Source organism: Oryx dammah, unplaced genomic scaffold (genome assembly GCF_014754425.2).
Source record: "Oryx dammah isolate SB20612 unplaced genomic scaffold, SCBI_Odam_1.1 HiC_scaffold_5, whole genome shotgun sequence".
NCBI lineage: Eukaryota > Metazoa > Chordata > Mammalia > Artiodactyla > Bovidae > Oryx > Oryx dammah.
Window position 1 is genome coordinate 90,298,024 of NW_024070189.1, and position 25,164 is coordinate 90,323,187.

Below are 25,164 nucleotides of genomic sequence, written 5' to 3' on the forward strand. Positions count from 1 at the left end.
ATGAAAGACCCCCCACAGCCCAAGAAGGCCATACAGAGGCTCCAGAGTTGTCCAGTTGCTGAAAAATTAAAAAACCACACACACACATATACACATATATATGAGGCCTGGACTTTGCAGGTAAAATTTATTAAGGCAGCACTGAAGCGTCCTGAACCCAGGGCTTGCTGAGCAGGCCTGAGCTCCCTCCCTCCTGCTCCAGACTGTCAGCTGCCCTGCCCCCACCTCACCCCTAAGAGGCCCACCTCCCAGAGGTCCAAGTCTACTAGCTTCAGGCTGATATCCAGGGGCCTCAATGTAGAAAAAGGGTGTGGGATGTAAGAACTATATTACTGGTTTTTAAGGAAGAAGAAAAATTTGGAACCCTCTAGAAAAAAACATTTTTTTCCCTAGAACTCTTGTCCTGATGACAGATGTGATGCTCAGGACACGCTTCCTCCAAGCATGGAGAGGATGAGGGACAGGTCAGATCTGAGAACCTCAGCTTCCTGAGGTGCGTTCCCAGTGAGGGTCCCCTGTCACTCGCCAGCCCCTCGGAGAAGGCCGGAGCCCTCTGAGCCCTCCTCCAGCCTCTCCTATTTCTTCTTTTCTGGGGCTTTCTCGACGACTCCGGGGGCGAAGGGGCCCACCAGCCACGTGATGGGTGTGTTCTGGGCCACATACTCCACCAAGTGGTCCAGGGCCTCTCGGGCCCTGGCCACCTGCTCGCGGCTCCGTGTCAGGACGCTGCTGGACAGATCCTGGAAGGAGTGGATGCCAGAGAAGGTGGCTTGGAGGTCCTCTACCTGCTGGCGAGCCTGTAGCGCCTGGTCCTTGATGTGGGCGGGCAGACCCTGGAGGCTGGAGCCCAGTGAGGCACAGGTGGTCTGGAGCTGCTGGGTGATGTCACGGAACATGGCGAGTGTCTGAGACTCGACCTGCTGAGAAGGGGCGGGTGGGGGCGTGACATCAAGACCCTTTTCTTTGGGGGTAACAGGACTCAAAGGGCTTCCCAGGTGGCTCAGCAGTAAAGAATCCACCTGTCAATGCAGGAGATGTGGGTTCGATCCCTGGTTCGGGAAGATCCCCTGGAGAAGGAAATGGCAACCCACTGCAGTATTCTTGCCTGAGAAAATCCCATGGACAGAGGAGCCTGGAAGGCTACTGTCCACAGGGTGGCAAAAAGTCAGACACGACTTTTGACACGACTGAACAACAGCAGGACCCAAAGCCCAGGAAAGAGGAAATGGGGATATTCCACCCACCTTGGGGAAAGCCTTTCCCGAGGGCACGGAGGCTCAGAATACCAGTGCTTTGAGTTTCAAACTGTGCCAGATAATTGCTGGTCAAATTGAAAAACAGGCACAGAGATATTTTCAAAGAAGATACACAGAACAATAAGCACATGAAAAGATGTTCAGCCTCATTAGGCATCAGGGAAGTGTGGCTCAAACCCACAATGAGACACACCTCACCCATACTAGGATGATTTGGGTCAAAAAAGACGGATATGGGGGCTTCCCTGGTGGTCCACTGGTTAAGAATCTGCCTGCCAAAGCAGGGGACACCGGTTCGATTCCTGGTCTGGGAAGGTTCCCACATGCCTTGGGGCAACCAAGCCCGTACACCCCGGAGCCTGTGCTCTGCAACAAAAGCAGCCACTGCAGAAAGAGCCCTGTGCACCAAAACAAAGAACAGCTCCCACTTGCTGCAGCTAGGGAAAGTCCGTGCAACAACAAACACCCAGCACAGCCGAAAAACAAAAAAAAATTGTTTAAAAAAAAAGACACATATGGGACTTCCCTGGTAGTCCAGTGGTTAAGACTCCATGCTCCCAATACATGGGGTCCGTGTTCCATTCCTGGCCAGGGAACTAGATCCTGAATGTTGCAACTCAAGATCCTGAATGCCACAACTAAGCCCTGGAACAGCCAAATAAATCTGAAAAAAAAAAAAAAAAGATCGAACAGGCCCTGGCGAGGATGGGAAGAAATTGGAACCCTCATATATTGGAGCGCAGCAGTCACTTTGGGAGATGATCTGACAGTTCCTCAAAATGGTAAACTGTAAGCCTAAGTAAGCACTTGACTCAGCAATTCCACCCCCTAGACTTCCGCCCGAGAGAAAAGAAAATGCATGTCTGTGCCAAGACTGGTACACAAATGCTCAAAGGGGTGTTATTCACAGCTGCCGAAAGCGGAAACAACCCAAATGCCCATCTGCTGGCAAACGGGGACACAAAATGTGGTTCATTCACACACCGCGACGTTCTTCCGCCATATAAAGGGGTGAAGCCCTGACACCTGCTGCCACGTGGATGAACCTTAAAGACAGGATGCTCAGTGAGAGGAGCCAGACACAGACGGCCACATGGTGTATGATTCCACTGATATGAAATATCCATAGAGACAAAGTACATCTGTGGTTTCCAGGGCATGGAGGAAGACAGAAACGGGCTGTTATGATACTGGGGAGACAGTCTCCTCTTGGGGTGATGCGAATGCTCTGAATTATTAACACAGTTCATAGTCATACAACCCATGAATACACTAAAAACCACTAAATTGTACACTTTAAATGGGTCAGTTATACAGTATGCGAATTATATCTCAAAACTCCTTTATTTAATTCTGGTCTCACTGTACAGTATGTGGGATCTTAGTTCCCTGAACCAGGGATTGAACCCGGGCCACAGCAGCGAAAGTCCTGAGTCCTTAACACACTGGACCACCAGGGAATTCCCTCAAAACTTTTTTAAAGTACAAGATACTGAATTTTACACCTCAATAAATTTGTTTTTGAAAAAGTGGTGTTTTTTTTTTTTTAATGAGAAGGTCTGGAAGAACTTTTGAGGGAGAAGATGTAAGTAGTTGGGGAGACCATAGCTGAGATAAGAGTCCTTGAAAATTCCTGAGTCTGGGGAAGAAATCAAAGCAGGTAGGGACCCTAGACTGTCCTGAGCCTGGTCAGCTGAGGACTCTGGCTTTGAACCTGGCCAGGAGGTTCTGCCAAGATCAGTATCTATTTTCTCTTCAGCAGTTGGGGGGTTGGGGTTGATGGTTTTAAGTGGTTAGGGTCTGAATGCACAACAGTTTTACAGAGATACTCACAATATCTTTAGAAATATCATTTTTTTAACACTTTGTGCCTTATGTGTCAAAGTGTGTGTGTGTAAAATAACTCATATACCAGGAAACTCACGCTTTTAAGTGAACAATTCAGTGATTTTTTTTTTATATAGTACATTCACCAGGTAGTGCAACCAGCCCTTCTATCTAATTTCAGAACATTCCATCACCCCAAAAGAAACTCCAAAAAAAAAAGGGAATTCCTTGGGAGTCCAATGGTTAGGACTCTGAGCTCTCACTGCCAGGGGCACAGGTTTGATCCCTGGTCAGGGAACTAAGATCTCAAAAGCCTTCTGGCTTGACCAAAAAATAAAAAGCACAGAAAGAAAAAGACACTCCCTCCCCACTTACCCCTCTCCCAGCTCCCAGCAACCACTCATCCACTCTCTGTGTCAACAGATCGGCCTGTTCTGGACGTTTCCCATCAACGAAATCCCACCCGGTGCGTCCTTCTGTGCCTGCTTCTCTCACTGAGTATCGTGTTCTCAGGGTCCGTCCATGTGGTAGTGAGTGTCAGGCTTCCCTCCTTTTCACAGCTGAGTGATGCTCCCATGTGGAAGGACCACATTTTGTGCTGCATCATCTGCTGGTGGACATCTGGGCTGTTCCACTTTGTGGCTGTTGTGACTCAAATACTGCTATAAACACGTATGTTCATTTCACCTTAATGACCCTGCAGATGGTCCTGCACCCCATTCACAGATGGGGAAATTGAGGCCCAGCGAGGTTAGGCTGAGAACCTGCAGTGCTAGGATATTAAAAGAGTCCCTAACACAGAGAGGCTATGGTTCAGAATGAGGCACGAGAATTGTTTAAGGCAGCAACTCAATGAAAGCCTGGATGAGGGGCACCACAGGTGGCAAAAGTCAGGGCTCGTTCAAGAGACCAGCGCTTGCCATGGGCTGGAGGGGCCAGAGCGTGCTAGTGAGGAGCTGTCCTGAGGAGCCTGGCGGGCACATATGAAGGGTGTCATGGGACGCTGGGACGGGGGAGAGGGTCACGAGTCTGACTCCGTGACCCTATGGACTGTAGTCGGCCAAGAGCCTCTGTTCATGGGATTTTCCAGGCAAAAATACTGGAGTGGATTGCCCTTTCCTCCTCCGGGGGATCTTCCCGACCCAGGGATTGAACCGGCGTCTCCTGCACCTCCTGCACCGGCAGGCAGATTCTTTTATCGCTGAGTCACCTGGGAAACCCGAGGAGTCAGGACTCAAGAAAATGGAGCATGGCTTAGAAATCAGCAGGTAGAGACCCATCCCAATCAAGTGCCCTGTGGTTCAGAAGCAATACGCACACCCAAGAGTAGAAATCCAGGCAGGTATCCTGGAGGAGTTGTCATCAGGTCCTGAAGGCACTTAATGGGAGGAGAGGCTGGGGAAAGCGTGTGGAGAGGGGAGCCAGGGCCCCAAGCGCCCAGTGCCACCCCAGGTAGGTACCTCTGGCTTGGCTGCGTCCTCCTCCGGGCCCTGCAGCCGCTTCTGGTTCCAGCCAAGCCACATCTGGTGTAGTTTCTCCTGACCCTCCACCAGCTTCTGATCGACGCCCTGCTTGATGGTTTCCATCTGGGGCAGAGGGAGATAGACAGTGGCTGCCTCAGGGCGTGAATGAAGCTGGGAGAGCCCCTGGGGATCCACAGGAATGCTGGAAGAGGCAGGAATCCACAGGGAGCCCAGGGGGTTGGAGCCCTGAACCCTAGGACCTTAGGCTGTGACTGCATTTGAAGACATGTCTTCAAAGTGATTAAGCTAAAATGAGATCATTAGGGTAGACCTAAAAGATGCTTGCTCCTTGGAAGAAAGGCTATGACAAATCTAAACAGCATATTAAAAAGCAGAGACATCACTTTGCCAACAAAGGTCTATATAGCCAAAGCTATGGTTTTTCCAGTAGTCATGTATAGATGTGAAAGTTGGACCATAAAAAAGGCTGAGTGCTGAAGAACTGATGCCTTCGAAATGTGTTGCAGGAGACTCTTGAGAGTCCCTTGGACTGCAAGGAGATCAAACCAGTCAATCTTAAAAGAAATCAACCCTGAATATTCATTGGAAGGACTGATGCTGATGCTGAAGCTCCAATACTTTGGCCACCTGATGTGAAGAGCTGACTCAATGGAAAAGACCTTGACACTGGGACAGGTTGAGGTCACAGAGGATGAGATGGTTGCATGGCTTCATTGACTCAATGGACATGAATCTGAGCAAACTCCGGGAGATAGTGAAGGACAGGGAAGCCTGGTGTGCTAGAGTCCATGGGGTTACAAAGAGTCAGACATGACTTAGCAACTGAACAACAACGTTTTTATATGACTGGTGTCCTTAAATAAAAAGGGGCTCTTAGGTGGACTTCCCTGGTGGTGCAGTGATTAAGACTCTGAGGCCCCACTGCAGCGGCCACAGGTTCAATTGCTGGTCGGGGAGGGAACTAAGCTTCTGCATGACGCACAGCGTGGCCAAAAAGAAAATAAACGAACGAAATTTTTTTTTTTTTAAGGGGGATGTTAGGACACAGACGCATGGAGGGATGAGCAGGTGAGGGCACAGAGAGAAGACACCATCCACACGCCAAGGAGCAAGGCCTCAGAAAGAACCAACCCTGCTGACATCTGGATCTTGAACTCTCAGCCCCTAGAACTGTGAGGCAGTGAATGTGTGTTAAGCTGCCCAGTTCGGGGTACTTGGTTACAGCAGCCCCAGCAAATTCAACCACGACTGCAACCGCATGAGCCGGCCCAAGCAGATATGCAGAATGGGGAGGAATAAACCACCAGGCTTGAGGAGGGCTCACTGGGGCGTATGCTGCTTACCACTGCCCTCGCCACCAAACCCTCTCACCATGGACCTCACCAGGATAAGCGTCTGTGACAGCTGGTGCAAGGCCTCCTGTGCCTTCTGCCTGGTGTTCTGCAGTTTGCCCAGAGAGTGTTCGTAGGCCCGCTGGCGCAGCCTCTCCGACAGGGAGCCCAGCCTCACGAAGTAGCTCTGCTCCTGGCGCTGCTGGGCCACCGAGGCGATGTCGAAGCCCTCAAGGGATGTGGCGAGGCGGGCTGTGGTGGGGAGGCAGGAGAAGCATGGTGAAGGCAGAGTTTATGCCCTGGTCTACAAGGGTAAAAGGATCTCCCTGCCTTGGCTTTTTCCTCATCTGTGAAATGGGTAGGATGGGGGCCAAATATCCTGGGATTAAGAGGCCTTAGACTAATGTGAGGGTCTGAAAACTATGATCCTTGGACTGTATCTGTCCTGCCTCCAGTTTTATATGATCCAACCTGTGACAATTGTGCATGTTCGTTATACACTGTCTACAGCGGCTTTCAAACTATAGTAGCAGAGTATGTGGCCTCTTAGCCTGCAGAGATGAAAATATTGTCTGGGAATTCCTGGTTGGTCCAGTGGCTAAGACTCCGCATCCAGTGCAGGAGGCCTGGATTCGATCTCTGGTCAGGGAACTAGATTCCGCACGTTGCAACCAAGAGTTTGCGTGCCTCAACTAAAGATCTCGTGTGCTGCAACTAAGACCCCGTACAACCAAATAAGTAAATAAATATTTTTAAAAATATATTCATTATCTGAGCCTTTACAAAAAAAGTTGGCCAATGCTGCCTGTATAGGTCCTAGCATATATTAACAGTGGTTAATCTTTTACAATGTTCTAGGTGCTCTGCATTGGAGAAGGCGATGGCACCCCAGTCCAGTACTCTTGCCTGGAAAATCCCATGGATGGAGGAGCCTGGTAGGCTGCAGTCCATGGGGTCGCTAAGAGTCGGACACGACTGAGCGACTTCACTTTCACTTTTCACTTTCATGCATTGGAGAAGGCAATGGCAACCCACTCCAGTGTTCTTACCTTGAGAATCCCAGGGACAGGGGAGCCTGGTGGGCTGCCGTCTATGGAGTCGCACAGAGTCGGACACGACTGAAGCGACTTAGCAGCAGCAGCAGGTCTCTGCATGCATTTTGTCTTTTTTTTTTTTCCTGGCCATGCTGTGTAGCATTCGGGAATCTTAGTTCCCCGACCAGGAATCAAACCTGTGCCCCCTACATTGGAAGCCCGGATTATTAACTACTGGACCACCAGGCATGTTCCTCACATGTATTCTTGTTAAATCTTAACAGTTCTAATAGGGAAGCGCTGTCATCCCATTTTTACAGATGGGGAAACTGGGGCTCAGAGAGATTAGTTGACTTGCCGAAGGTCACCCAGCTGGGGCTCCACAAGTTAAGATCTGACGCGAGGCCCCATGTTCTTGTCCATGATACTTGACTCTCCATGAGGAGAAGTCTGAGCCACAAGAGAACCATCTTCACACCAGTTAAGGAAAAGTTAGGACTGTCTAGTCCAGAAAATACCCGTAAACTTACAAGGTAATAGGATGGAAATCCATCTGTCTTGATAGTTTTTCCCTATCTTATTCTGCTCCCTGTAGACTTTAATATAGTAGCTCTTAAAGTCTGAGTTTTGTAAGTAACCTTATCTGGATTTGAAATGCCCTGTAGCAGGGTCTGCAAATACAGCCCCTGGGCTGAATGCCAGCTACTTTCGTCAACAAAATTTTGTTGACATGTAGTCATACCCATTCATTTACCTACTGACTATGCTTCTGTGCTACAATGACAGAGTTGCATAGTTGGAACAAAGGCTGTATGGCCCAAAAAAGCCCAAATTATTTACCACCTGGCCTGTCAAGAAAATGTGGTCCCCTGAAAAAAAGTTATACTTAAAAAGAAAAAAAGGAACCCCCCTGGTGGTCCAGTGGTCCAGACTCCAAGCTCCCAGTGCAGGGAGCCCAGGTTCAACCCCTGGTCAGGGAGCTAGATCCCACATACCACAACTGAGAGTTCACCTGCTGCAACTAAAGATCCTGCCTGCCATGACAAAAATTGAAGATTTGGTTTGCATTCTGCAACTAAGACCCAGAGCAGCCCAATAAAATAAATAAATGATTTTTTAAAAAGTAAATAAAAGTAAAAACTAAATGAGAAAGATAACTAACAAGGACCTACTATAGCAAAGGGAACTATACTCAATATCCTGTAGTATATTCTCTTCCTCTAATGGAAAAGAATCTAAAAAAGAATATATTCATGTATGTATGTAAAATGGAATTACTTTGCTGTATACTTGAAACTACCACAAATTGTAAATCAATTATATTTCAAAAAAAATTTTTTTAACTTCAAAAAAAGGATTATACAATGTACAAAACAAACAAATAACCGAACAAAAATACTAAACACCTGGGACATTTAAAAGCAACAAAAACAAAAGTTGGCATCTTGGGAAAAACAAACCTGCCCCATTCTCCTGACCAAAGGCAAGTCTGCAAATACTAAATCCAAACCAACAATATTCTGAACCCAGGCTACTGGTCACAACTTTTCCATGGCCCTCTGCGAACCCTGGAGCTCTGCCCTCAGAAGTGAAAGCAGCTTTGTTATTTAGGCCAAGGTTGTCTGGCAACTGACTCACTGGAAAAGACCAATGAGAAATGACTCATTGGAAAAGACCTGATGTGGGGGCAACAGAGGATGAGATGGTTGGATGGTGTCACCAACTTGATGGACATGAGTTTGAGCAAGCTCTGGGAGTTGGTAACCAGCAGGGAAGCCTGGTGTGCTGCAGGCCACGGGGTCACAGAGGGTCAGACACGACTGAGCAACTGAACTGAACTGTCTGGCAGAGTCCAGGCATGTGGGAGCAAGCTGGCAGGGCCCCTGGAGGGGGCAGGTGCCCTTGGCAAAGGGGAGACCCAGGAGATGAGGGGAGCAGGGCTGTTCTGGCAGGAGCCCATGAGTAGCGTCCCAGCTATAACATGGCACCTTAACTCACAGACTCCCTAGCACCTGAAGCCCCGCTCTGCACAATGATTTCATTCTTAGTTGCTGTTGTTTATTCACTAAGTCGTGTCTGACTCCTTGTGATCCCCTGGACTGTAGCCCGCCAGGTTCCTTTGTCCATGGGATTTCCCAGGCCAGATTAGTGGAGCTGGTTGCCATTCCTTCCTCCAAGGGATCTTCCCCACCCACGGATCTAACCCACGTCTCTTGCATTGGCAGGCAAATTCTTTACCACTGAGCCACCAGGAAAGCTGTTCATCCTTAGCAGATGGACACAAAAGAAAGAAAATCAAAGCTGGCCAGATAGATCTGTTCTCTAAAGTGGCTCCCAGGCCTGGCTCACAACCTGCCTCCCTGCAGACTCTGCATCTTCCCCTGCCTTCTGCTGACCAAGACTCACAGCTGCATCTTACTCTGTCTGAGCACTAGGAGGGGCCAGCAGGCACTGAACTTGGTGTGCAAGATGGAAGACATCAGCCGGATCCCTTCCTTCAAGAGATACAGGGTAAAGTTTTAAAAACTCAAAGGCCAAGTGACATGAGACCCTCAACCCAGGAGCTGCAGGGCCTGAGATCATTGGCCCTGCTTCCCCTGGATGGAGCGTGGGGTCTGGGTACACATGGCCCTCGGGGACCCTTGTTGCCATGGGCACTGGTGTGTGCAATACTGGTATGGCTGGAAGTCCCCATCACGGTGTGCAAAGGATGGCTCTGCCTTGAACGCAGGGCCAAGGCCAACTCCACGAGCCATAGGTATATGAAACCACGAGTAGGACTGGCCGCTTTGTCTCAACTTTCACCCCTGGTTTATTCCTGCCACCATCTGGTCCAGCTCCATCACAGCTCACCTAGACCTGCAGGGTCACCTGAACCTGTCTCCTTCGCTTCCCACCCCGGTGTCTTTCCCATAATAGCCACCAGAGGGCGCCTGTGAACACTGAGTCAGGCCCCGCCCCCTCTGCTCAGTCTTCCAGGGTTCCCATCGCCCTAGGGGTAAAAGACGAAGTCCTCCCATGGCTCATCATCTGCTCCCGTACCCTCACTGCCCTTCCCTCCTCCCTCTCTCTCCCAGGCTCACTCTGCTCCAGCCACATCTGCCTCCTCCCTGCTCCTCCCACACACATCAGGCACCACCCTGTCCCCTGGTCTCTCTGCTCAGACATCAGCACAGCTTCATAAACCTCAGGGCAAGGTCACCTCCTCAGAAACATCTCCTTTAATCTAATTTCTGTACCCCTTAGGTTCCATGAGGGCAAAACTTTGTTCACTGACATATCCCTAGAACCTGGAAGCGGGTTTGGCATATAACCGGTGCTCGGGGTTTGAACAAACAAATAGATGCCTGGGTATGGGTGGAATGATAGAGAATAGTTTCAGTGATTTTATTCGGGGACTTGAGCACCTGCTGGGCACCAGACAGGGGACACAACTTCTGCTTTGTGGAATTGATGACTAGAGAAAAATCAGAGCCAAGCTGAGGTTTCAGGACACAATATGAACAAGGAATAGTGTGATTTTAGAGGTCTTATGGGGGGGTTGTAGCATGTAAGCACAAAGCTGGAGTCGGAAGGGAACGAGCCATCTAGATGTCATGTAAGGGTTCCTGGTAGAAGAAAAGGCCAGTGCAAAGGCCCTGGTGTGGGAACATGGTCAAGGATGGGCAAGGAGGCCAGTGAGGCTGGAGCAGAATGAATGAGAGCAGGTGGGTAAGAACAAGGGAGCTTCCAGGAGGATTGAGGCTGTTACCAACAGGGAGATGGGAGCCCTGGAGGGCTGCGGGAAGAGGAGGGGCCTGACTTGAGTGCTCATAGGCGCCCTCTGGAGGCTGCTTCAGGGAGGACAGATACCGTGCACCATGGCAGAGGAACCAAGCTGACTCAGGCGGGCTAAGACAGAAGGGGAGAGGGGGCAGGGACCAGACGCCAGCCTGTGAGGGACAGACTCCAGGTGGCTAGGAGGGACCCATATCAGATGGTCTGGGGAGGGGCCCCAGAGTCAAGGCCTGCACTCACCGAGCTCAGCGTCCGTCATGGGCAGGTGGTTGTCCACCCACTCCTCCGACTTGCCCAGCACTGTGTCCACTCCGCTCAGCACCATCTGGCCCACACGGGAACCCACGACCGAGTGGACGCCACTGGCCACCATGGACTTGGTCAAGTCTACACCGCTCTGCACAGCACCCCGGGTGACGTCCACTGCCTCGGTGACTCGGGAGGCCACAGTGTCCTTGGCACTGGACACCGTGCTGGACACAGCCTGTCGGGCCCCTGACACCTTGGACGACACAAGCTCCTTGGTGTCTGCCAGGACCTACAAGAAGGGCCAGCATCAGCATCTCCATTCTCCCCTCGTACCTGGGTGCCCCGACCCCTGCAGCCCAACCTCTAGAAGGGGTGGGCTGGAGGGAGGCGCTCCAGCTCCCGGGTGACCCTGGAGGGGGAGAGCAGTTAAGATCACATGCTCTGGGGCTGGATGGCCCTCTTAGAGTCCTTGGCTTGATATATCCTAGCTGTGTATCCTCAGGCAAATCACTCGACCTCTCTGGGCCTCCACTTCTCCCCATGGTGTTCTGGGCTGAAGGGTACTGAAGCCCCCAGGACTTCAGAATGTGACCATATTTAGCGATGAGAAGTCTAAGGCAGTAATTAAGGTAAAATGAGGCCACTATAGTGGATCCTAATCCAGTCTGTCTACATGCCTTGGGGCCAGAAAACCAAATCATAAAATAGAAGCAAGACTAACAAATTCAATAAAAACTTCAAAGACGGTCCACATCAAAAAATCCAAAGGAAATAGATGAGATAAAAAACAAAATTTAAAATGATTAAAATTAGTAACTGAGTTCCTCAGTCATACTGGCCACCTTCTAAGGGCCCAACACCCACATACGGTTGTTGGTTTCCATATTGGATGGTGCAGAGAAAGAACATGTGCAGAGAAAGTTCAGAGACCGGGCAGCCTGGTCCACAGAGAAGGAACGTCATGTGCAAAGGTCCTGAGGCAGCTCTGAGATGCGTGTGTTCACTGTCTCTGCTTTTCCCTGCCTCCCCAAGATGAAAGTTCCATGAAGGCAAGGGCTCTGTATCCATCACCCTGTCCCGTACATGTGGGCACTAATGTGACTGAACTGGAGGATGGAGGCCAGCGCGGACAGAATGGAGCAACTGAGGTGGGCGTAGAAGGTCAGGAGGCAGTGGAGCTAGACCAGGTGGGACCACCAGAAACATTCTGGCTTTTGCTCCAGGCAAGGTGGAAGACCCAAGGGGGCTGTGGGCATACCTGGCTGGTGTTCAGAATGTTCCTCCAGCTGTCCAATGGGGAGAGGGTGGGAGAATAAATGCTGTCACGTTTGTCTGCTATGGGTTAAGCTGAGACCACAGACCCCCTACCCAGGTAGGCCCCCAGTCTTAACGGAGCATCCTCCCCACCCCGCCCTTCATGGAGGGGGTTAGTCACCTTCTCCGGCGGCTGCTGCAGGATGGGCAGATTCTCCTCCAGTTTGTCCAGCCCTCTGTGGGCGTATTCACTGGCCGAGGTGACTGTGGGGGTGGGGATAGGGGTGGGGAAGATAGACAGCTGATGGTTACTGCGCATGTACATCCCTTGGGGTCTCTAGGAGAGTCCACAGACACTGCCCCGCCTCCCCCACCCGGAAATAGGCCGGAGTGGACGGTCCATGGGCTCCCATGCTTCACTCACGCTGGGGTTCCAGCTTGGACAGGATGGGCTGGGCTCCACTGACCGCGGCAGCCGTGAGGGTCTTCACCCCCTTCTCGGCCGCGTCACAGACAGTCTTGACGTGGGGGTGGCTCTCCTTGGTGGATGTGTAGGCGGCGGACACCATGTTGCAGGTGGAGCTGATGAGGGGCATGCCGGCCACGCGGTCCACCACGCTGGGCTACGGGCAGAGAGGCTCAGGCCGCGGACATGGCTCGTCTCCCCCTCCCTCTGCGCTCATTTGGTTGCACAAGCCAGGAACTCCCTGGTTCCGCCAGGCGCTTCCTCTATCTCGGCCTGGCAGCTCACTTGTTTGAACATGACCTTGACACCCACAGTGTGCCAGGCAGTGACAAGACATGAGAACCCCACTGTCCTGGAGCTCAGGTCTAAAACTGACGTCAGTAAACTATGCCCCCAATCCCCCACCCCAGGGCCAGCCCACTACCTGCTTTTCCTTTTGCCTGTTTTTTTTTTTTTTTCTAACAGCATTATTGAAATCTAGTTCAAATGTCAGAGAATTTCACCATTTTGAAATGCATGATTCAGAGGGTTTTAGTGTGTTCACAAGGTTGAGTAACTCTGTCTAATTTCAGAACTTATTGATCACTCGCAAAAGAAACTTGCTGTCACTGACTATCACACCCTTGCCTACCGGCCCCTGGTAACCATGAATCCACTTTCTGACCCTGGATTTTTGCCTGTTCAGGACACCTCACAAAAAAATGGAATCACACATGGCCTTTTGTGTCTGGCCTCTCTCACACAGGGACAGTTTCAAGGTTCCTCCATGTAGTAGCGTGTGCCAGTGCTTTACTCCTTTTTTAAAAAATTGTGGTAAAATACACATAAAATTTACCATTTAAATAATTACATGCACAGCTCAGTGGCATTAAGTATACTTACATTGCTGTGCAACCGTTGCCAGCATCTGTCTCCAGATTCTCAGCTTCTTAAACTGAAACTCTGTCCCCTTTAAACACGGATTCCCCTCTCTTAGCCCCTGGCCCCACCATCTACGTGTCTCTATGGATTTGACTCCTCTAAGGACCTCTTGTGAGTGGGATCAGACAGTATCTGTCTTTCTGTGCCTGGTTTCCCTCACTGAACATACTTTCAAGTTTCGTCCACATTGCACTGCATGTCAGTACCTCACTGCTTCATGGTATGATATTCCATGCTACCTGGTTTTTGTAAATAAAGTTTTATTGGCACATGGCTATTCCCATTCATTTATGTATTGAATATAGCCATTCTTAACTTACAAGAAAGTGAAAGAGGAGAGTGAAAAAGTTGGCTTAAAGCTCAACATTCAGAAAATTAAGATAATGGCATCTGGTCCCATCACTTCATGGGAAATAGATGGGGAAACAGTAGAAACAGTGTCAGACTTTATTTTTCGGGGCTCCAAAAATCACTGCAGATGGTGATTGCAGCCATGAAATTAAAAGATGCTTACTCCTCGGAAGGAAAGTTATGACCTACCTAGACAGCATATTCAAAAGCAGAGACATTACTTTGCCAACAAAGGTCCATCTAGTCAAGGCTATGGTTTTTCCTGTGGTCATGTATGGATGTGAGAGTTGGACTGTGAAGAAAGCTGAGCGCCGAAGAATTGATGCTTTTGAACTGTGGTGTTGGAGAAGACTCTTGAGAGTCCCTTGGACTGCAAGAAGATCCGACCAGTCCATTCTAAAGGAGATCAGTCCTGGGTGTTTATTGGAAGGACTGATGCTAAAGCTGAAACTCCAGTACTTTGGCCACCTCATGCGAAGAGTTGACTCATTGGAAAAGACTCTGATGTTGGGAGGGATTGGGGGCAGGAGGAAAAGGGGACGACAGAGGATGAGATGGCTGGATGGCATCACCGACTCGATGGACATGAGTCTGAGTGAACTCCGGGAGTTGGTGATGGACAGGGAGGCCTGGTGTGCTGCGATTCATGGGGTCACAAAGAGTCAGACACGACTGAGCCACTGAACTGAACAGAACCTACAAGAGCAGAACTGAGTGGTCAGACAGGCCTTGTGAGCCTCAGTTTCCTGACCCATAAAATGAGAATTCATTTCTGTCCTAAAGGAGTTGCAAAGGTGACCCATGTGAAGACGCATACAGAAGACTTAAGTCTCATAGATGCTACCTGTAGAATTTGTTCAATCGCCAGTCCCAGGAGGTTGGGAGTATTATACCAATTTTACAGACAGGTAAACTGGGGCAAGAAGAAGCTAAGTAAGTCATCCAAGGTCACAAAATTAGCCAATGGCAAAGCTGGACCTTGGACTCAGGCAGTCCTCCTTCAGCATTTGCCCAGGAGGTCTCTTTAGAAGTTAGTTACAAATTTACCACAAAATCCAGCAATGCTGCTTCTATGAGTCTACCCTAGAGACAGGAAAACACATGTCCACATAAGACTTGTACATGGATGTTTTCACCAGCACTACTCACAACAGCCAAGAAATGGAAAAAATCTAAATGTCCATGAATTCGTGAATGGATAAAGAAAATGTGGTATAAAGCATGTTTTTAAAAATTCACAGCCTCCAAGGACTTCCCTGGTGGCTCAGTGGTAAAGAATTCACCTGCCGGTGCAAGAGGTACAGGTTCCATCCCTGGTCCAGGAAGATCCCACATGCCACGGAGCAACCAAGCCTGTGCACCACAACTAATAGCCTGTGCTCGAGAGCCCAGGAGCTGAAACTGTTGAGCCCTGCGTCCTAAAGCCCGCGCTCCACAACAAGAGAAGCCACCGCGATGAGAAGCCCCCACTTGCCACAGCTAGAGAAAAGCACCCCCCCACACACACACACAAATATAGCCTTCGAAGGGCTAACAGGCACAAAAGACTCTCCACATCACAATTCGTTAGGAAAATTCAAGTCAAAACTACAATGAGATACCACCTCACACCCCACACTCACTGTGATGGCTACTATCAAATGAACAGATATTAATAAGCGATGGTGGGAATGTGGAGAAATTGAAGGCCTTGTGTGCTATTAGCGGGAAAGCAAAATGATGCTGCCACTATGGGCAACACTATGGTGATCCTCAGAAAACTAAAAATGGAATTATCATATGATCCAGCAGTTCCACTTCTGGGTATATAGACAAAAGCATTGAAAACAGAATCTCAAAGAGACATCTGTATACCCATGGTCAAAGAAGCTTTATTCACAATGGCTAAAACGTGGAAGCAAGCCGAGTGTCCTGTGGTCCATGCACACAGTGGAATAGGATTCAGCCTTAAAAAGGAAATTCTGACACAACACGGGTAAACCTTGAGGACATTATATTCGGTGAAACAAGCAAGACACAGAAGGACAAATACTGTATGATTTCACTTATGTGGTACCTAACGCAGAAGATTCTACTTTTTTTTCAGCTGTGCCTTGTGGCTTGTGAAATCTCAACTCCATGACCAGGGATCCAATCCTCACCCTCTACAGTGGAAGCACAAAGCCCTGAGACCACCAGGGAAGTCCCAGAAGGTTCTACTTTTATAAACATGGTTATACTTATTTTGCTTCTACAAGATGTCCAATAGGTAAATCCATCGGCAGGAAGCAGGTTAGTGGTTGTCAGGGGCTGGGGGAGAGGGGAACGGGCGTGACGATTAGTGGGTATGGAGTTTCAATTTGGGGTGAGGAAAGAGTTCTGGAATAAGACAGTGATGATGGTTGTACACTATGAATGTACTTAATGTCACTGACCTGCACACTTCAAAACAGTTAAAATAGTATATTTTTATGTCATGTGGATTTTTCCATAATTTTTTAAAAGGAATGAGAAAATTAATAAGGACCTACTATACAGCACAAAGAATTCTACTCAATATTCTGTAATCACCTATGAAAATAGAATCTAAAAAACAGTAGATATACGTATAACTGACTCACCTTGCTGTATAGCAGAAATGAACAACACTGTATTAATAAATTATATTATTAACTGAATTAATAAATAAAAGTCAACTGTTGCTGTTGTTGTTCAGTCGCTGTCATGTCTGATTCTTTTCTGATCCCACGGATGGCAGCCCACCTGGCTCCTCCGTCCATGGGATTCTCCAGGCAAGAATACTGCAGTGGGCTGTCATTTCCTTCTCCAGGGGATCTTCCCAAGCTAAGGACTGAACCCTCGTCTCTCGCATCCTGCATTGGCAGGAGGGTCCTTTACACAGAAGGACCACCAGGGAAGTCAAAATACTCCAATAAAAATTAACTTTAAAAAAAGTAAGGGAACAGAGCATCGACAGATGCTATCAATACAACACAGAGGGACCTCAAACAGATAACGCTCAGTAAGAAGGAGCTAGATGCAAAAGGGTATTGTAGCGTATGTCTCCATTTATATGAAATGTCCAAAACAGGCAAATCGGCAGAGACAGAACCTAGATAAGGGGTTCCCAGGAGAAACAGAAATGACGAGTGACTGCTGGTGGGTACAGGGTCTCTTTTGGCGGGAGATGAAAATGTCCAGTGTGGCGGTGACGGCTGCATATGGGTAGTTTACTAATAATCATTAAGTAGTACTCTTCATAAGGGTAAACTTTTAAAAAATGCTTCATCATCTTTTTGTTTTGTTTTGCCTTGTTACAGGGCATGTGGGATCTTAGTTCCCCCACCAGGGATTGAACCTATGCCCCCTGCAGTGGGCATGCAGAGTCTTAACCACTGGACTGCCAGGGAAGTCCTCATAAGGATGAATTTTATGGTATGTGTGTGTGCATGTGTTAGTCACTTAGTCATGTCAGAATCTTTGAGACCCCATGGACTGTAGCCCATCAGGCTCCTCTCTCTATGGAATTCTCCAGGCAAGAACGCTGGAGTGGGCTGCCATTTCCTTCTCCAATTATGGTATGCGAATGATACCTCTTCCCTGGTGGCTAAGATGGTAAAGCGTCTGCCTACAATGTGGGAGACCCGGGTTCAATCCCTGGGTTGGGAAGATCTCCTGGAGAAGGAGATGGCAACCCACTCCAGTATTCTTGCCTAGAAAATCCCATGGACGGAGGAGCCTGGTAGGCTACAGTCCATGGGGTCGCAAAGAGTCGGACATGATTGAGCCACTTTCACTTTCTATTTTTAAAAAACTATTAAAAGGGGCTTTGGGAAACTCTCTGGCAGTTCAGTGGTTAGGACGCATAGCATTCACTGCTGAGGGCTTGGGTTCGATCCCTGGTTGGGGAACTAAGATCCCAAGAGTCCTGGCATGGCCAAAAAAAAAAAAAAAAAGTAGCAGGGGGAATTTTATTTAAACTGGGAAGAAGAAGTGGAAATAGAAACTGACTTTCTTAGAAGGAGGACTCTGATATGTGCATTAGAACTGCCTGGGGGAGCCAGGCAGTTCAAACAGAGCTGCACCCCTGTTCTCCCAAGAGCCCTTGGAACCCCAAGTTCTCCCACCTTCACCTGTTAATGGGGTACCTGCTAGGGTCTAGAACTCAACCCACTTGGAAGGGTATCTCTCGACCCCCCTGTGCTGCCAGCAGCCTCCTGCCAAGGCTCCCCGTGTGGGAAGGCCCTCCCACAGATCCCAGGCCTTCCTCACCTGCTGTACCGGTTCCTCTGCCGTCACCTGGGTGCTGGCAGTGGCTTCAGTCTCGTCAGCAGACATTTCTCAGAAGCGTGCGCTGTGAACAGAAGGACTAGTCAGGGTACAGCCTGCTTCTCGCTTCCCTCCATGGGCAAGTCCGGGTTCACACCTGCCCTCAGGGCTTCCCCACCCACCCAGTTTCCTAGAACTCTGCCTCCAGATCAATTACATGCACTTGTGAGCCTGTTCAAAATGGTGCTGATTCATCAGGTCAGAAGTCTGCATTTCCAACAAGCTCCCAGCTGCTGCTCAAGCAGCTGGTCTTGGGGCCACAACTTAAAAGGCAAGGTCTGCACACAGCCCTCCAAGGGCTCACCTGCATCAGTTGTCTTTGTCGTTTAGTCACTCAGTTGTGTCCGATTCTTTGTGACCCTGTGGACTGTATCCCACCAGGCTCCTCTGTCCGTGGGATTTCCCAGGCAAGAACACTGGAGTAGGTTGCCATTTCCTTCTCCAGGGGATCTTCCCCAGGCAGGGATCAAGTCTCCTGCATTGGCGTGTGGATTCTTTACTGCTGAGTCACCTGGGAAGCCCCACCTGTATCAGTATTATAGTGCAAAACCCCTGGAGTTGGCAAGTTGTCAGTTACTACTGGGTTTCAAGACATCTTCCCTTTGACCCAGAAACCTCACTTCAGGGACAGTCCCATACTGTACTGCCACGTGGACAGAGACGTGTGTACCTGTGTTGCTGAAAAGAAGGGCAATAAAGATAGATAACAATGGTAGCCCAGGGCAGTGGCTGAAGACTGTAAAACTTACACATAATTGACACAGCCCATGTCTGGGAAGATGCCGTGGAAAAGGGAATGGCTACCCTCTCTAGTATTCTTCCCTGGAGAATCCATGGACAGAGGAGCCTGGCGGGCTACAGTCCTTGGGGTCGCAAAAGAGTCAGACACTACTGAGCGACTAACACAAGATATTGTTAAGAGACCAAAGGTGTGAGTGGGGCTAAAGTTTTTGCTTATAAATCTTTAAAGAGACACAGGAAGAAAGATTGTGTAGCTGGGGCAAGCCTCTGACTTGTGCGCCAAGTAGATAATATTATCTGTTCAAAAAAAAAATTAACGTTGAAAATAAAAGCTAGAGAGACCATGCCTGGCCCCAGTGCAGGTCCATCGTGTCAGTTTCAGGGATGTGGGGAAAACAAAAGAGAGGTTCCCTGGGTGAATCTAATGCACATATTTGCAGGCAAGACAGCAGCCACAGGTGCTCCACTTTCCTGGCCAGATGGAAAAACTAGAGCCTCGTCAGATTACATTTCAGGAGTCCCAGCCCCACCTATGCTGGGCAAGTGGGCAAGGAGCTGATAACCTCGTAACTGATAATCTCATAACCTGATAACCTCAGTCCTCTTATCTGTAAAATGGGGCTAAACCTTCCTTAAGACTGGTTCCCCAAGTGCTTCTTTTTTTTTTTTGGTCATACCACATGGCATGTTCCCTGACCAGGGATCAAACCTGTGCCCCACCTGCAGTGGAAGCTCACAGTCTTAACCACTGGACCGCCAGAGAAGTCCCCTCACAATGAATGACCCCCAGGGTCATTCTAGAAGCCTCTGGTGAACCCCTGACCTCGAGTCTAAGCATTTTCTTCCAGACATTGTGTTTGCCATTCCCGAAGTGGAACCCAGGCTTCTCAGAACCTGGGAAGTGGGTAAAAACCCTGCCTGCCAAGGCAGGAGACATAAGAGAGGAGGGTTCGAACCCTGGGTTGGGAAGATCCCCTGGAGAAGGAAATGGCAGCCCACTCCAGTATTTCTGCCTGGAGAATCCCATGGACAGAGGAGCCTGACAGGCTACAGTCCATGGGGTCACAAAGAGTTGGACATGACTGAAGCGACTTAGCATGCACACACACGAGTGGAACCCGGCAAACCGATGTTTTGAGAGCACCAGTTCTGGTGTCCAAACTGGGTTCTAATCCCAGCTCTGCAACTTGCTAGCTGTGGGAGCTTAGGAAGGCAACACCCCTTCTTGGAGCCTCACTTCCCACATCTATGAAATGGAGGTAACCATTCCTAGCACAGAGTCCCTGCGGATTGGAGGAGAGACTGCACGTGCGCACTTAGCTTGGGACCTGGCATGTAGTAGGCACTCAGTAAACGGATCCATTTCACACCAGTCTGTCTGCCACACAGAAACTGGTGAAACCAGCCAGGATTGAGCTTCTGCTTGGTACAAAGGTCCCCCACAGCGGAAGTGGGGAGAGGAGGCACATCCACCCGGGTGATCATCACCTCACTCTTGTTCTCCCCCTCATCTTCCCCAGAGTCTGAGTTCAGCTGGACAGCACACAGGTCCTCCCTCCCATCCGTTTTGTCCATCCAGTCCCTCTGGAATCGGTTTAACCAAGGATGGCCATTGCAGATATCACACCCCTCTGCCCCATAAAAGTCCTTGGGGGTCAGCAACCTGCCTGCAGCGGGCCTCAGCTGTGAGAGCAAGAACTGGCTGAAACTGGAGTCCCGCAGCCGTCCAACTGCAGCCAGGATATGCTAAGATCCAACTTCCAGAGTTCTCCCGAGAAGGAACCCAAGCCTTGGCTCTGGTTTTACAAACGTCCCAAGGACTCAGATAAAGGGTAGGCCGTCCCACCGCCACTTTGTGCAATCCACTGGCCACACCACCCAGGAAAAGGGGGCGGGATTGGCCCCAGATCCTCCCAGAGTCAGCTGGGGTGCCAGAAGGAGGGCAAGGGAGGGGCCAAGTCCCCAGGCGGCAAAACCATCAGGAGAGGAAGGGGCTTTGCTAGGCAGAGGGATTGCTCCCCTGGTCGGGGTTGGGGGGGGAATTTCTACGCGGAATGGGCTACGGCTTGTCTCCAAAGTGCGTCAGCAATGCAGGAGGATGTGGTTTGGGACGGGGGACTTGGCCCCCCGCCCCATGCTGCCACTTCTAGGGTGTTCTTTCGTGCGCCTCCCCCCCGCCAAAGTCCTAGATATTGAGAGAAGAAAGTCTGAACGTCGAAGCCTGTTCCAGAAGTTGAATTTCTCTGGGGAGGGAAGAGTGCTCAGCCCAGGCTGGAGACCCCTCCCCAGGCCGCGGAGACGAGCAGAGTCCCCAGGAAGGCCCTCCCTGTGCCTGCCTCCCTTAGGGCACCCCAGGACTCAGCGGACCCTGCCCCCACCTCAATCGGGGTCCCTCGCCTCTCACCGCGGTCAGCGGGAAGTCCAGGGCGCAGCCGCCACTGCTTCAAAGCCAGCTCCAAAACCGTCCTGGGCCGGACCAAGACCAGCGTTTATATTTGGGGACGGGCGCCCGGGAGTGACGGGTCGGAGGACCAATCTGGTTGGGGGCCGCCTGCCGCCAGGCCACGCCCCTCGCCCGGCTTCGGGCTTTGGAGCCACAAGTGAAGTTCAGGAAAGGCTGGACTAGGGCGCCCTCCCAACTGTGCACCCAGTTGGCGACACCCGTACGACCCCGGAGCCAGCCCAGGAGAGCCTCTTCCCTGTCTGGGACCCTGGGAACTCGGCGATGGGAGATGATCCTAGGGTCCCCTGTCCTTACCCAATCGAGGCTGTGAGAACTCAGAGATCATTGCGTGAGGCCTCCGTCTGTCAGGCGCCACCACTCCATCCCGACCCCTCCGAACAAGGGTGATGGAGCCGGCCCCATCTAGCATTATGAGCAACTTGCCCTGACCTGTATCGTGCCACTCAATCCTCACAACAATTGGTGTCCCTTTATCACCTCATTTTACAGCTGAGTAAGCCGAGGGAATACCAGACCACCTGACCTGCCTCTTGAGAAATCTGTATGCAGGTCGGGAAGCAACAGTTAGAACTGGACATGGAACAACAGACTGGTTCCAAATTGGAAAAGGAGTACGTCAAGGCTGTATATTGTCACCCTGCCTATTTAACTTATATGCAGAGTACATCATGAGAAACGCTGGGCTGGAAGAAGCACAAGCTGGAATCAAGATTGCCGGGAGAAATATCAATCACCTCAGATATGCAGATGACACCACCCTTATGGCAGAAAGTGAAGAGGAGCTAAAAAGCCTCTTGATGAAAGTGAAAGAGGAGAGTGAAAAAGTTGGCTTAAAGCTCAACATTCAGAAAACGAAGATCATGGCATCCGGTCCCATCACTTCATGGGAAATAGATGGGGAAACAGTGGAAACAGTGTCAGATTTTATTTTGGGGGGCTCCAAAATCACTGTAGATGGTGATTGCAACCATGAAATTAAAAGACTCTTATTCCTTGGAAGAAAAGTTATGACCAACCTAGACAGCATATTCAAAAGCAGAGACATTACTTTGCCGACTAAGGTCCGTCTAGTCAAGGCTATGGTTTTTCCAGTGGTCACGTATGGATGTGAGAGTTGGACTGTGAAGAAGGCTGAGCGCTGAAGAATTGATGCTTCTGAACTGTGGTGTTGGAGAAGACTCTTGAGAGTCCCTTGGACTGCAAGGAGATCCAACCAGTCCATTCTGAAAGAGATCAGCCCTGGGATTTCTTTGGAAGGAATGATGCTAAAGCTGAAACTCCAGTAGTTTGGCCACCTCATGCGAAGAGTTGACTCATTGGAAAAGACTCTGATGCTGGGAGGGATTGGGGGCAGGAGGAGAAGGGGACAACAGAGGATGAGATGGCTGGATGGCATCACTGACTCGATGGATGTGAGTCTGAGTGAACTCTGGGAGTTGGTGATGGACAGGGAGGCCTGGCGTGCTGCAGTTCATGGGGTCACAAAGAGTCGGACACAACTGAGCGACTGAACTGAACTGAACTGAAGCTGAAGCCCAGAAAGCAGGAACCAGGGACAGTGCAGGGGCCAACCCTCTCTGACTCCTGGATCAACTCCCTCCTGAAGGCGTGTCATTGGGATTCCCCCACCCCACCACCAGCCCCCTAAATCCTTTATTTTCTTTGCCTATAAACCAAGGTCTCAAACTCAAATGGCCCCAGGAACCAGGCAGAAGGTAAGTGCTTCTGCTAAAAAAAAAAAAAAAGTGACAGCATGCCTTTTCTCCAGGGAGCAGAATTTTAACCCTGAGGGAGACACTCTAAGGTATTCACAGATCCATGGGGATTCCAGACTTAGACAAAGTGTCCTCCCTCTTAAAAAATTTGACCAAATGAAAATCAATGGAGCTGTGTGGTAGAGTTTTTGGAGATTTTGGGAATGTTCTTGAACTCTGTGCCACCCAGTATAGTGGCCACCAACACCATGTGGCTATTGCACACCAAGAAACTGAACATACATGTTTAAGTAACTACAAGCAACTTGTCAGATTTCTGAGTCTGAATCCCCAGGATGATTAAATCAAGTATATAAAATTATCAAAGAAAAAAAATTCATATTTGTGGCATGCTTTCCCCCCCATCCATTCATTTTCCTAGCCATTCATTCGACAGTTCTTACTGAGCTGCTGTGCTGGGTGTGGGGAGCCCAGGAGCAAAAGGCAGGTCCCAGCCTTGTGATGCTCACCACCCAGTGGGGAATGGGCCATAAACAAGATAAGTGAGTGCAATGCACAATGGGTCAGGTGGTGGTAAATGTTACCAAGAAAAGCAAAGGATTGAGAATGTGGGGGTTGCACTTTTTAATAAGGTAGACAAGGGTGGCCTTTTAGAGTGTCATTTGAGTACAGAAAGGATGGAGGAGAGGAGGGAGCCACAGAGAAATTTGGGGAGATCTCTGATGATAGAAACAGCCCATGCAAAGGCCCTGAGGCTGGACCATGCCTAGTCAATTGGTTGTTATTGTTTAGTTGCTCAATCATGTCTGAATCTTTGCCACCCCATGGACTGCAGCACGCCAGGCTTCCCTGTCCTTCACTGTCTCCCAGAGTTAGCTCAAACTCGTGTCCATTGAGTCGGTGATGCCACCCAACAATCTCATCCTCTGTGGCCCCCTCCTCCTCTTGCCTTCAATCTTTCCCAGCGTCAGAGTCTTTTTCAGTGGGTCAGCTCTTCGCATCAAGTGGCCGAAGTATTGGAGTTTCAGCTTCAGCATCAGTCCTTCCAATGAGTACTTGGGGTTGATTTCTTTTAGGATTGACTGGTTTGATCTTCTTACTGTCCAAAGGACTCAAGAGTCTTCTCCAGCACCATTGTTCGAAAACATCAGTTCTTCAGCACTCAGCCAGCCTTCTTTATAGCCCAACTCTGACATCTGTAGTGAATACTGGAAAAACCATAGCTTTGACTAGATGAAACTTTGAATTGGAGATGCAGTTAAAACATGATGGAGGGACTTCCCTGGTGGTCCAGTGGCTACAACTTTGTGCTCCCAAAGCAGGGGGCCTGGGTTTGATCCCCGGTCAGGGAACTAGATCCTACATGCCACAACTAAGACCCAGCACAGCCAAATAAATTAATTAAATATTTTAAAAAATGATTTGACAAGAAAAATGAGGAGAGGGAGAGAGCTAGAGGAGAATGGGTCTGGGATGGGCAGAGCTCAGAGAAGTGATTTGTCCAAGGTCACACAGCTGGGAAGTCACCAGGACATATGTATGACTGGTAGGTAGCCTTCAGCTTCTGAGTGGCCTTCAGTGCTGGGATGTAGCCAAAATACCCCTGGTCAAGGGGATGTAACTCAGTTCTGATTTGGAAAATAAGGTCTTGATGATTTTGTCCCACATCTTCAACCCTGGTATGGGGATCGTCTCCACCTCCAGTCTCTTGTGAGCACAGCCAGGAGTGCACGCGTGGGTGGGGAGGGGAAGGAAAGGTGGCCACACCATGGGTTCTTAGCACCACTGCCTCTTCCTCCTGGAAGCCTTCCTGCCTGCCTCCCCAGGCTCGTCCAGGCTAAGGTTGCCACATAAAACACAGAATGGACAATTAAATTTGAATTTCAGGTCAAGAAAAATATACCTTTTGGGGGTTTAAGTGTATTCTGTGAAGTACTGGATCTATTTATACTAAAAAAATTATTCAGAGTTGGCCTAAAATTCAAA

General features: G+C 49.6%; 1 protein-coding gene across 4 annotated transcripts; it reads right to left on the reverse strand.

The window, feature by feature from the left end:
- Nucleotides 1-99: 99 nt before the first annotated feature.
- Nucleotides 100-21,498, reverse strand: PLIN3 (perilipin 3). 4 transcript variants are annotated; one of them, XM_040242029.1, is made up of 8 exons: nucleotides 21,404-21,498; nucleotides 18,202-18,283; nucleotides 12,637-12,835; nucleotides 12,394-12,476; nucleotides 10,950-11,247; nucleotides 5,951-6,150; nucleotides 4,544-4,669; nucleotides 100-917 (listed from the first exon to the last, which is right to left on the reverse strand). In XM_040242029.1, the coding sequence occupies exons 2-8, from the start codon at nucleotides 18,265-18,267 to the stop codon at nucleotides 576-578; spliced, it is 1,314 nt and encodes a 437-aa protein (XP_040097963.1). In that variant the 5' UTR covers nucleotides 18,268-18,283; nucleotides 21,404-21,498; the 3' UTR covers nucleotides 100-575. The 4 variants fall into 4 exon arrangements, with proteins under 4 accessions (XP_040097963.1, XP_040097961.1, XP_040097962.1 ...); XM_040242027.1 differs by having other exon boundaries at nucleotides 100-920; XM_040242028.1 differs by having other exon boundaries at nucleotides 100-920; nucleotides 21,378-21,459.
- Nucleotides 21,499-25,164: the final 3,666 nt, after the last annotated feature.

Bases quoted from the DNA above. Each gene is read 5' to 3' on its own strand.
- PLIN3 (XM_040242027.1), bottom strand. From the start codon at position 18,267: ATGTCTGCTGACGAGACTGAAGCCACTGCCAGCACCCAGGTGACGGCA. The intron at 12,477-12,636 runs GTGAGTGAAGCA...CCACCCCCACAG, and splicing joins GTCCAAGCTGGAACCCCAGC to TCACCTCGGCCAGTGAATAC. The intron at 4,670-5,950 runs GTGAGGTCCATG...CCTCTGCCCCAG, and splicing joins TGTCACAGACGCTTATCCTG to ATGGAAACCATCAAGCAGGG.